The sequence below is a fragment of the Manihot esculenta genome, chromosome 6, assembly GCF_001659605.2.
Source record: "Manihot esculenta cultivar AM560-2 chromosome 6, M.esculenta_v8, whole genome shotgun sequence".
Classification (NCBI taxonomy): domain Eukaryota; kingdom Viridiplantae; phylum Streptophyta; class Magnoliopsida; order Malpighiales; family Euphorbiaceae; genus Manihot; species Manihot esculenta.
Genome location: NC_035166.2, coordinates 27437368 through 27449720, shown reverse-complemented (window position 1 = coordinate 27449720; position 12353 = coordinate 27437368). Strand labels below are relative to the sequence as shown.

At 41.8% G+C, this 12353-nt stretch overlaps 3 protein-coding genes across 3 annotated transcripts; all 3 read right to left on the bottom strand.

Annotated features, from left to right (window-relative positions):
• Positions 1-16: 16 nt before the first annotated feature.
• LOC122723886 lies at positions 17-1980 on the bottom strand. Its single transcript, XM_043957802.1, has 5 exons — positions 1463-1980; positions 1257-1383; positions 878-1171; positions 684-788; positions 17-598 (listed from the first exon to the last, which is right to left on the bottom strand). The coding sequence occupies exons 1-5, from the start codon at positions 1978-1980 to the stop codon at positions 119-121; spliced, it is 1524 nt and encodes a 507-aa protein (XP_043813737.1). The 3' UTR covers positions 17-118.
• A 118-nt stretch (positions 1981-2098) lies between these two features.
• LOC122723885 lies at positions 2099-5679 on the bottom strand. Its single transcript, XM_043957801.1, has 3 exons — positions 3407-5679; positions 3005-3322; positions 2099-2918 (listed from the first exon to the last, which is right to left on the bottom strand). The coding sequence occupies exons 1-3, from the start codon at positions 5677-5679 to the stop codon at positions 2099-2101; spliced, it is 3411 nt and encodes a 1136-aa protein (XP_043813736.1).
• Positions 5680-5838: 159 nt separating this feature from the next.
• On the bottom strand, positions 5839-9218 carry LOC122723884. Its single transcript, XM_043957800.1, has 4 exons — positions 9214-9218; positions 9045-9097; positions 8301-8664; positions 5839-5908 (listed from the first exon to the last, which is right to left on the bottom strand). The coding sequence occupies exons 1-4, from the start codon at positions 9216-9218 to the stop codon at positions 5863-5865; spliced, it is 468 nt and encodes a 155-aa protein (XP_043813735.1). The 3' UTR covers positions 5839-5862.
• Positions 9219-12353: the final 3135 nt, after the last annotated feature.

Below are 12353 nucleotides of genomic sequence, written 5' to 3'. Positions count from 1 at the left end.
ATACTATAAACAGACAAAACTAAATTACTCATTAAAATATATAAAAAACGTAATGATTTTGTACTACAATTATATGTTGCAAGAAAAATTATAAACTGGTCATAACAAAATGTACATACTAAACTAAACTAGCTAGCTCATCATCTGTATCATCATCACTATCTGTATGATGATCACCAATGACAGGAGCATCATCACGCCGCTGCTGTGGAGACGGAGCTGGAGGTGCCGTAGGACCAGATGTCTGAGTGGATGTCCCAATACCCTGTTGTGCCATCATCCTATGCATAAACGTCTGCAACTCGTCCAGCCTTGTGGTGATTCGACTATTCTCTGTCTCTAGCCGATCAATTTTATTCTGCATCCTGTTCATTGTTTCAATTGTAGGAGGATCCACTGGGGGTGCAGACGTGTATGATGCAGAACAATGAGCTGGCTCATGAAAATATGCTGAGGCCTGGGACCCTAACCCATAAACTCGACTCTTTTTCTGTCCACCAACCGCTTCGTAGTACAGTTGGGCCTCATTTATGGGCGTTGGTTCATTGCTTCCCTCCTGTTGATGTGTAGCAGCCTCCTTCAGCTCTACGTATTTATCCTGCATTATAATTTTAAATTAACATATAAGTAAAACAATTTACGTCAATCAAAATTGTTAATAACTACATTTAAGATGAACTTACATAAATAGCTTTTGATCTGCCATCAACAAACTCCTCCGTCCCCTTTCTCTTATGTGTGGCCTCAAAAAGCTCATGCGGATGTGGTTCTCTGCCTAGTCTTTCCCTCTGTTACCAATTATAAGAATTGTAGCATTTGTCATCGAACCAAAATATTTATAAGAAGATAATTATAAAATAAAAGTTATAAGAAATACCATCCTCCGCTGGTGGGTGTACTGTGAAACAGAACCGCATGCGTGCCTGGAAATGCCAGATCCTGAACCTCCAGCCTCACTGCGCCTATTGGCAGAAAACTTCTCACACTTCTCTTTGTATTCAGAAGTGTTCCAAGTTTCCTGCCACTTCCTCAAAACATAATCAGGGGTTGCAAGATTCTTCGCCTTTCCTTTCCGGATTTCCCACATTAAGCCCCTGTATCGCTCAGCGGCTTTTTTCTGCCAGGCAATTTTAACCAAGCTCTCAATTGCTTGGTCCCATAGAAAGTATTTCTGCAAAAAGATTACATTTTATGATTAGATAGTAATTAAACAGTTCAAAAATAGATGATAAACTGATAAAATAAATATGCTTCACCTTGAATTCTTGCCAATAAAACTCCTTGGTTTCATTGGGCACAGTCTTCCAACAGTGGCCTTCCTCGACCAATCTTTCTTTCACTATCAGAGTTATCCTGCGGCTACACATCTCCGACGGATGCAAACTACATGAACAAGATAATTTTAGAGTAAGTAAATGGTAACATTTAAAATATTGTAAATTAATAAACAATTAATTATTACTTGTTGTTAATGAGTGAAATAGTCTGTCTGAATGACTGTGTTCCGCCTACAGCAGTGGTCGATGCAGCTGATGCTGGAGCAGATGCAGGAGCAGATGATGGAGTAGATGCTGATGCAGATCCTGTCCCTCTAGCGGATGCAGTACCAGAAGGGGATGCAGAATGAGGTGAATGTGTATGTGATACCGGTGGTCGTGGAGCTGCAGGAGGGTGGTGAGGATGTAAACTGTGACGGTGAGGTGGTGGAAGGGGACGGGGAAGCTGTGCATCGGCAGATGGTGCAACTGGTGTATATGATCGATCTATATGAGATGGCTGTACACTGGATGCAAGTGGAACCCATATCTGAAGTTCCGTATCCCCAAGTCCCGTCGGTGCCCGTGGTATATGCGCCTCATGCTCATGTCCGTCATCTGTATTCGCGTCCTCTTGACTCGCACTTGCAGGAAGTTGAACCCGTCCTCTGGCCTTGCTAACCCTTCCACGTCCCCTCATCTGTGAATAAACAAAAAATGTCATAGTCAAAAATAATATAAAGTTCATAAACATTATATTAAATATATACAAATGTATTAAGGTACTCACTGAGTAATAAAAGAAATATACAACTCCAAACTTCTTTAGTATATAGATGAATTTACTCTGATTCATATGAATTGTACTCATTATCACCGTCTGCATTTGCATCAGAATCAGGGTCACTAAGGAATTCGTCTTCATCTGTCGAAACGTCATCATGAATCTCAGTCATTCCTCCGCTAGGATCATTGAGGCAGTGTTGTTGATTAATATCATCGATATTTACTTCAGCATATTCTATGTCATCTTCTTGAAAAGGTTCATATGTCTTTGAAGACGTTTGAGATAGTTCAACAACGGGTCTACCTTTAACTTTCATCACAGCCCACCAATCATTTTTGTCACGACGCTTGCTCGGGTATGAAGCATAAACGACTTGTGTTGCCTGAGAGGCCAATACAAATGGCTCGTACTTACTGTATCTACGCTTATTGTTAATATCAACAATTCTATACTGTCGGTGCACCTTGGTGCCCGTATTTTGTGTTGGATCAAACCAGTCACATTTGAAAAGTACAGTCCGCTTAATTGGTAGCCCTGGATACTCCAATCGCAACACCTCGACCAACTGTCCATAGTAGTCACTTTCTTCAGAACTGTAATTACTCCCTTTTATACATACACCAAAATTCATTGAGTTACTACTTGAATTTCCATTGATTGTGTTGAATTTACATCCATTAACACAATACCCATTAAAAGTGGTGACACTTCTGAGTGGTCCCTTTGCCACATCTTGCATAAGCTGATTTTGTACATTGTTTGGCGATTCATGGGCATACTTGTAAAACCATTTGACAAAGTCCGTCTCTAGTTTTTCATCAACAGCTGCATCTGTGATATTTGGTTGTGTCGACTTTACTCGCTCCACATAAATACTATACATACAGAGAAACAAGTAATGTTTAACAATAATGTACAATATAAGAGGTATTTGACTATTAGTATAACTACCAATACTTACTCAATATATGTTTTCACCTCTGGACAATTTAATAGAATATATGTTTGAGCGGCTTGGATTTCATCTTCAGTCATATATCTGGATTTTCCTTTTCCGATAGTTCTACCTGTGCATTTGAATATGCTTAATTTACCTGGTATGTCATCATCAGATACAAATTCATGCAAGTTGCGTGGAACCTTTCGATGTCTGGTCATTACATGTGCTTCAAAGTAGTGAGCAGAAAATGCACTTGCTTCTTCTACCAAGTAAGCATTGCATATTGAACCTTCAACCCTTGCTTTATTTTTAACATTGTTCTTTAACTTTCTCAAGTACCTAGTGTGTGGAAACAAAAATTATATATGTTTACTAAGTAATTCATCATGGTAAGGAGTGCGAGTAAATATGAAGTACGTGTACCTCTCAAATGGGTACATCCACCGATATTGTACTGGTCCTGCAATTAATGCCTCATATGCAAGGTGTACTGGTAAATGTTCCATTGAATCAAACAGACTTGGAGGAAAAACTCGTTCAAGCTTACAAAGGATCACAGGAATTTGTTCATGTAACCGTTGCATGTCCCCATTAGTAAGTGTAGTTGAGGTGAGTTCTCTAAAGAAATTGCTAAGCTCTGTTATAGGTTGCCAAACATTATTTGGTAAGAACTCTCTGAGAGCTATAGGAAGAATTCGTTGCATGAAAACATGACAGTCGTGGCTTTTCATACCAAAAAGTCTAAGCTTCCGACTATCAACACATCTCCCTAGATTGGAAACAAATCCGTCAGGGAATTTGAGTGTTTTAAGCCAATCACAAAGTATCACCTTCGATTGGTTATCCAAACAATAACATGCTTTTGGATATTTCCCGCTAATTGGATCTTTCTTCAATTCTGGTCTCCTGCATATTTCATTTAAATCTTCCCTTGATTTGATATTGTCTTTTGTCTTCCCCTCCACATTCATAACTGTATTAAAAATATTTTCAAATACATTCTTTTCAATGTGCATGACATCAAGATTGTGGCGAATCAAATTTGAAGACCAATATGGCAAATCCCATAATATGCTCCGCTTACGCCAACCAGTTATCTTTGAAAGCCGACAATTTATTTCATGACTGTCAATGTCTATAACCCGCCTCAACCCAATTTGCTCAATTTCTTTTAGCAAGTACTCCCCAGTTCTAATTGGCGGTGGTGACTTCGATACACATTTGTTTTTAATAAAAGATGTCTTGTTTCGACGGAAAGGGTGGTCGTCAGGCAAGAACTTCCGATGACTGTCAAACCATGTTTGTTTACCCCCCTTTCGTAATGTAAATGCATCTGTGTTTTCCATACAGTAGGGACATGCAGTGCGTCCTGCAGTGCTCCACCATGAGAGCATTGAATAAGCAGGGAAGTCACTTATAGTCCAAATTAATGCAGCACGCATAGTAAAATTGTTCTGTTGGAAAGCATCGTAAGTACTAACACCAGTTGCCCAAAGTTCTTTCAATTCTTGCACTAATGGCTGCATGTACACATCAAGCTTCTCTTTCGGATTCTTGGGACCAGGTATTATAATTGTCAGGAACATGTACTCATCTTTCATACACATACCTGGTGGCAAATTGTATGGAGTTAGTATTACTGGCCATGAAGAATATTGTTGCCCAGATTGACCGAATGGTTGAAATCCATCAGTGCAAAGGCCAAGTCTGACATTTCGGGCCTCCAGTGCAAAGGTTGGATGAGTTTGGTTGAAATGCTTCCAAGCAGGAGCATCTGAACAGTGGCGCATCACCCCATTCTCAGTTGCATGGTCATTGTGCCAAGTCATATACTTAGCTGTAACACATGACGCATAAAGTCTTTGCAAACGTGGTGTAATGGGGAAGTAATACATCTTTTTGTATGGTATTTGAGTCTTCCCTTTCCCCAAGTTGTGCTTCAGGCGTTTGAACCTTTCATGGTCACAAAATTTGCATCGTGTAAGTTCTTTATCATTTTCCCAAAAAATCATACAACCATTCGCACAACAGTGTATCTTTTGTACAGGAAGCCCCAATCCTCGGACTAGTCTCTTTGTTGAGTAAAAGCTGTCCGTCATGACATTGTCACTCGGTAACATCTCCTTCATGAGTTCACAAATCTGATCAAAACACTGTTCCGAGAAATGATGTTCCGCCTTCAGATTTAGTAAACGTGAAACAGCTGATAACTGGGAGTGAGTTTCACAGCCAGGCCATAGTTGTTGCTTAGATGCATTTAACATATCATACAGTTTCTGTGCAGCCGAGTTTGGCATCTCATATGTATCATTATGCATTACATGACAGCTTGTTGCATCCATGACCATGTCCTCAAAACGATTGAAATTTGGGTGATTAACATTGTCAGAACCATAAGACATGTCTAAATCTGTATCACCATATCCGTCATGCACTTCAGTTTCACCGTGCAAATACCAAACAAGGTAATTTTGAACAAAACCATGCTTCATTAAATGATATTTAACTGTATTTTCATCTTGAAAGCTACGGTTCTGGCACTTAAATCGATTACAAGGACAGCGGATCTGATCGCCATTTAAATACTCTGTGCAGGTCTTAGCTTTCTCTAGAAATTCATTGATACCCTCTAAATATCTGGGGTTCAGTAAACCGTCTATGAGACGAGCATACATCCAACTTCGTTCAGCAGTCATATTAACTACAATTAATATGCTGATATGAAAACAAATAACTTATAAACCCTATCTTCAAACAGAGCCTGAAAACCAACAATTAAATTGTGCATTATATCAAAAGGATAATCTGATAACTACATTCATTTTGGAACTAAATATTAACATAAATTTGAACTTGCCTGATATCAATGGCAGTATCTTCTACTGGAGGGGAAGGTGGCCGGGCAGTACAACCAGGTTCGTTAGGCTGTTAATGAGAAATTACAGCAATCAGTATACGTATTCAGCCATAATCCATATTAAAAATGCATCATGTTTGGAATATCTACCTATCCACGCACACTTAGTGTAAATTCAAACACATGCAACAAAAAAATTTCACAATGCAAATAGATTTCAATTTCACTGCCAATGTGCACCTGCTGGTGTATTTACTTGTGCATTTGCTCTGGCAATTTGAAGTGCACCTGCTGGTGCACTTGAAATGTGCACCAGCAGATTTACTTGAAATGTGCACCTGCTGGTGCACTTGGCAAGTGCACCAGCAGGTGCACAAGTGCGCGAGCAGGTGCACAAGTGCACCAGCAGGTGCACAAGTGCGCCAGCTGGTGCACAAGTGCACCAGCAAGTGCACAAGTGCACCAGCAGGTGCACAAGTGCACCAGCAGGTGCACAAGTGCACCAGCTGGTGCACAAGTGCACCAGCAAGTGCACTTGTCCAAGTGCACCTGCTGGCGCACTTGTGCACCTGCTGGCGCACTTGTGCACCTGCTGGCGCACTTGTGCACCTGCTGGTGCACTTGCCAAGTGCACCAGCAGGTGCACTTGGACAAGTGCACCAGCAGGTGCACTTGGACAAGTGCACCAGCAGGTGCACTTGGACAAGTGCACCAGCAGGTGCACTTGGACAAGTGCACCAGCAGGTGCACTTGGACAAGTGCACCAGCAGGTGCACTTGTCCAAGTGCACCTGCTGGTGCACTTGTCCAAGTGCACCTGCTGGTGCACTTGTCCAAGTGCACCTGCTGGTGCACTTGTCCAAGTGCACCTGCTGGTGCACTTGTCCAAGTGCACCTGCTGGTGCACTTGGCAAGTGCACCAGCAGGTGCACAAGTGCGCCAGCAGGTGCACAAGTGCGCCAGCAGGTGCACAAGTGCGCCAGCAGGTGCACAAGTGCGCCAGCTGGTGCACAAGTGCACCAGCAAGTGCACTTGTCCAAGTGCACCTGCTGGTGCACTTGAAATGTGCACCAGCTGGTGCACAAGTGCACCAGCAAGTGCACTTGTCCAAGTGCACCTGCTGGTGCACTTGGCAAGTGCACCAGCAGGTGCACAAGGCAAGTGCTGGTGCACTTGTCCAAGTGCACCAGCATGTGCACTTGTCCAAGTGCACCAGCTGGTGCACAATTGCACCAGCAGGTGCACAAGCAGGTGCAATGGGAAAATGCACCTGCTGGTGCAATGGGAAAATGCACCTGCATGTGCAATGGGAAAATGCACCTGCTGGTGCACTTGCCAAGTGCACCAGCAGGTGCACAAGGCAAGTGCACCAGCAGGTGCACAAGGCAAGTGCACCAGCAGGTGCACAAGTGCACCAGCAAGTGCACTTGTCCAAGTGCACCTGCTGGTGCACTTGAAATGTGCACCTGCTAGTGCACTTGGCAAGTGCACCAGCAGGTGCATTTTCCCATTGCACCTGCTGGTGCACTTGCCAAGTGCACCAGCTGGTGCACAATTGTAAATGCACCTGCTAGTGCACTTGGCAAGTGCACCAGCAGGTGCAATGTGAAAATGCACCTGCCGGTGCACATTTCAAGTGCACCAGCATGTGCATTCTATATCACTACTCAATAGTGATGAATCAAAGAAAAACTCCCTTTCACATGACTATCATGCTCATATTTTATACAAGAAAAATGCAGCATTTTCTTAAGGAAATGATTATAAACTTCATTCTCCACTCATTTTTCTATGTACAAAAGCCAAAAATTAAGGATGGAGAATATAATCTAGATCCAAATTAAATAATTTCTTTCATCTTTGCAAAGCATTGATCAAATGGCCTTAGATTAGTCTCTCTATGCAAAGAATATATAAACATAAAGTGACCTAGCTAGTAGCTAGGCCAAATGTGCTGGTGCAATGTGAAAATGCACCTGCTGGTGCACTTGCGAAGTGCACCAGCAGGTGCATTTCCAATTGTGCACCTGCTGGTGCACTTGGAAGTGCACCAGCAGGTGCATTTCCAATTGTGCACCTGCTGGTGCACTTGGCAAGTGCACCAGCAGGTGCATTTACAATTGTGCACCTGCTGGTGCACTTGGAAGTGCACCAGCAGGTGCATTTCCAATTGTGCACCTGCTGGTGCACTTGGCAAGTGCACCAGCAGGTGCAATGTGAAAATGCACCTGCTGGTGCACTTGCCAAGTGCACCAGCAGGTGCAATGTCAAAATGCAAGGAAACTGTGACGGTCTTGAAAAAAAAATCTATGATGGGAACGGGTTGAGCAAAGAAATAAAACAAGCATAAATGTATCATAAAATTAACAAGCAAAAAATTAACAAGCAAAAAATTAAACAAGCAAAAAATTAAACAAGCAAAAAAATACAAAAAATTAAACAAGCATAAATGGCGGCGAACCTTTTGATGGCGGTGGACGTTGGATGAACAGGGCAGTGAACGGCCGAGAGGTTGGACCCAAGTTCCGATTTCAGTGAGCCCGTGGATATTGATGCTGAGAATAAGCTCCGTTGTCGACTGTCAATGGCGGCGAACCGTTGATGGCGGCGAACCTTTTGATGGCGGTGGACGTTGGATGAACAGGGCAGTGAACAGCCGATAGGTTGGAACCAAGTTCCGATTTCAGTGAGCCCGTGGATATTGATGTTGAGAATAAGCTTCGTTGTCGACGGTTGATGGCGGCGAACCGTTGATGGCGGCGAACCGTTGATGGCGGCGGACGATGGATGCACTTGGCAGTGAACGACGGCAAGGTTGGAGACAACTTCAGATTTCAGTGATTTTGATTTTAAGGAATTAGGTCTTTCATTTAAGACTGGGATTTTGGCTCCAAAATTTTCACCCACGGATTACTGACGGATGGCTTCATCCGTTAGTAGTCCGTTAGAGTGATTCCGTGAATCCGTTAGAATCACTGACGGATTTCAAGCCGTTGGTGAATCCGTTACTATCATTAACGGATTGCAAACCGTTGGTGAATCCGTTAGTGATACTAACGGATTTACCATCCGTTAGTGAAATCCGTTAGTGAAATTGTGAATTCTTGTAGTGGATCCCTGCGACTTTGATAGCAAACCCTCTCACCAGCAGATGATGGAGCACAAAGAGAAGGGACCTAGCACCCAAAACAAGTGGTTCGAGCACAGATCTGGCTCATGCAAATCCAAGGACCAGCTTCTACACCAGTAGAATCAGATCTGCAACACAAAAAGTCGAAAAATAAAAAGCAAAAGTAAGTCGAAAAATAAAAAGCAAAAGTATTTAGGTGTTGAAGTTAATTAAACTTGTTTTATTTTATTTCTATGTTTCGTACAGCATAGGAAGAATTATTTTTTACAAATAAAGAGTCAAACTCCAATAGGAGTAATAATAGGAGTTTAGTTATTTTGTTTTGATTTGGTCAGCTATATGGAGAAGTTGTAGGAGCTATATGTGCCACTTCCTCCTACTTTGTAGAACCATTTTGTTGAATCTATTAATATAAAAATGGTGTACTATCAATGTTGAAGATAGATCACCACAAAAAGAGTTTAAAAATCTGTATTGCTCTCTTGCTGTCTTTACTGTTTTTTTTTTTAACATTTGGTATCAGAGCCTGCAAGATCAAGGCCTGAAACATGTCTCATCTTGAGATTGAGAAAGCAAGGAGAGAGAGAGAGCAAAAAGGAAGAGAGGATGCCTCCAGCGATGCTTCAAATAGAGAAAGCGTGTCGAGTCAAGAGAAGGAGGGCTTAGTTACGCTAAAATATCCCATATTGATAAAGAGCAATTATGCAGCTTGGGCTATTAAAATGGAAGTGTTTATGATGGCTCAAGATGTCTGGGAGCCAATCGAGTCTGAAGGTCCAGTTGATAAACGAAAGGATAAGATGGCATTGGCGGCCATCTATCAAGGTATAGGTGAAGATACCTTGCTTCAACTAGGGGTCAAGAAGACAGCAAAGGAGGCATGAAATATGCTCAAAGTTATGAACCAAGGCGCAGAAAAGGTGAAAGAAGTCAGAACTCAAACCTTATGGAGAGAGTTCGATGCAGTGAAAATGGGTGATTCAGAGACAATCGATGAGTTCTCTAGAAAACTCACCATCATTGTCAACAAATTAAGAAGTCTTGGTAACACAGTTGAAGATGAAAAGGTGATTAAGAAGCTGTTACGTTCTACTTCCTCCAAATTTCTGCAGATAGTTTCAGCTATAGAGGAATTTAGTGATCTGAGAACCAAATCGGTAGAGGAGGTAATTGGATCACTAAAAGCTCATGAAGAACGATTGCTTGGTTGTGGAGGCAATTCGGCTAAAACAGTTCTTCTTACTAGAGCTGAATGGAAGGCCAGAGAGGAGGGAAGCTCTTCCAAGAAAGCTCAAAATGACAATGGTGGAAGAGGAGGCAGAGGTCGAGGCCGAGGACGCGGCCGTGGTAGAGGAAGGAGTAACGGTGATTCGAGAAGAAGTGGTAATGATGAGTTGAAGCCACAAAAGAAAGACAAAAGCAAAATCAAGTGTTATAGTTGCGGCCAAATGGGACATTATGCTTCTAAATGTTCCACAAAAGAAAGAGATGAAAAGGCCAACTTAACACAATAACAAGAAGATGAGGGACCCTCCTTGCTGCTGCTGGAAACTTGCATACCAGAACTGTTACCAGCAGAGGAATCTGAAATTATCATGCTGCAAAAAAATTCAAGTGAAGCCGAGGAAAAAGAAAGCAATTGGTACTTGGATTCAGGTGCGAGTAGCCACATGTCAGGTGAAAAGCGCTGCTTTGTCAAATTAAATTTAACCATTACGGGTAAAGTGAGATTTGGTGATGGATCTATGGCTAATATATGTGGGCAAGGTTTAGTTTTATTTGAGTGCAAAAATACTGAACATTTGACACTGCAGAATGTTTATTACATTCCAAGGCTTAGAAGCAATATTATAAGCCTTAGACAACTTGATGAAGCAGGTGGCACAATTAATATTGGTGGTGGACACCTAAAGTTATATGATTGGAGAAACAAGCTGGTGGTAGATGTTGAAAGAGGAACAAATCGGCTCTATATTGCAAAGTTACAGCTTGCTACTCCAATAAATTTAATGGCAAGGATGGATGACGAACCTTGGATGTGGCATGCGAGATACGGTCATCTTAACTTCAATTCATTAAGAAAACTCAGCAAAAGGGGCATGGTGAAAGGATTGCCTAGCATTGATCAAGTTGACAAACTTTGTGATGGGTGCCTTGTGGGGAAACAGCACAGAACCTCATTTCCGAAAAAAGCACAGTTTAGAGCAGATAAACCATTGGAGCTTGTCCATAGTGACTTGTGTGGTCCGATAAACCCAACAACATTTGGATGTAATAATTATTTCATGCTATTGGTTGATGATTTCTCCCGATTCATGTGGGTATATATGTTGAAAAGCAAGGATGAAGCTCTAAAAAATTTTAAGAGATTCAAGGCAATCGTTGAATCTGAATCTGACTTGAAGCTGAAAGCAATCAGAACATATCGCGGAGGAGAGTTTACATCCACAGCATTCAGATTGTTTTGTAAAGTGCAGGGAGTCAAGCGTTTTCTCACAGCTCCATACTCACCCCAACAAAACGGTGTGGTGGAGCGGAGAAATCAAACAATCATAGAAATGGCAAGATGTATGTTAAAGAGCATGGAGGTCCCGTCGAGATTCTGGGCAGAAGCAGTAAAAACGGCGGTGTACATCTTGAACAGAGCTCCTACGCAGAGTATTCCAGAATTGACTCCATATCAGGCTTGGTTTGGTAAGATTCCTAATGTTTATCATTTTCGTGTGTTTGGATGTGTAGCACATGTAAAAGATGTAACACCTAATCTTACTAAATTAGCTGACAGAAGTATTCAAGCAATAATGCTTGGTTATGAAAGTGGAACTAAAGCTTACAGGTTGTTTGATCCAAGCCGGAACAAAATTATTGTGAGTTGTGATGTGACATTTGAGGAAGGAAGAAAATGGCAATGGAACAATGATCCAGAGGAGAGAATAAAGGAAGGTGTAGAATTTACTGTAAATTTCAACAAACAAGCAGCAAATTCTTAAGAAGCAGAGACGTCTTCAACACCATCAACTCCAAGTTCAATCTCCTCACCAAGCACGCAGTCACAAAGCTCAAACTCAAGTTCCAGTTCAAGCCATCCTAAAAAATATAGATCTCTTCAAGAGATTTATGATAGTACTCGAGAAATAGAAGAAGCCAGCCTATGTTTTCTTTCTTTAGAGGAACCCACCTCTTTCGAAGAGGTCTCTAAGAACGAAAATTGGAGAAGGGCGATGGAGCAAAAGATTGCCTCAATTCAGAATAATGGTACATGGGTACTCACAGATTTGCCGAAGGGTTACAAGCCAATCGGTTTGAAATGGGTGTACAGGATTAAAAAGGATCCAGATGGTAAGATTGTAAAGCACAAACCCAGATTAGTGGCAAAAGGCTATG

Bases quoted from the DNA above. Each gene is read 5' to 3' on its own strand.
- LOC122723884 (XM_043957800.1), bottom strand. The intron at 8,665-9,044 runs GTGCTCGAACCA...TGAAATCTGAAG, and splicing joins GATTTGCATGAGCCAGATCT to TTGTCTCCAACCTTGCCGTC. The intron at 5,909-8,300 runs GTTCGCCGCCAT...TCTCATTAACAG, and splicing joins ACGTCCACCGCCATCAAAAG to CCTAACGAACCTGGTTGTAC.
- LOC122723885 (XM_043957801.1), bottom strand. From the start codon at position 5,679: ATGACTGCTGAACGAAGTTGGATGTATGCTCGTCTCATAGACGGTTTA. The intron at 3,323-3,406 runs GTACACGTACTT...TCCACACACTAG, and splicing joins TGGATGTACCCATTTGAGAG to GTACTTGAGAAAGTTAAAGA. The intron at 2,919-3,004 runs GTAAGTATTGGT...CTGTATGTATAG, and splicing joins GAGGTGAAAACATATATTGA to TATTTATGTGGAGCGAGTAA.
- LOC122723886 (XM_043957802.1), bottom strand. From the start codon at position 1,980: ATGACATTTTTTGTTTATTCACAGATGAGGGGACGTGGAAGGGTTAGC. The intron at 1,384-1,462 runs GTAATAATTAAT...TTGTTCATGTAG, and splicing joins ATTTCACTCATTAACAACAA to TTTGCATCCGTCGGAGATGT. The intron at 789-877 runs GTATTTCTTATA...AATTGGTAACAG, and splicing joins ACACCCACCAGCGGAGGATG to AGGGAAAGACTAGGCAGAGA.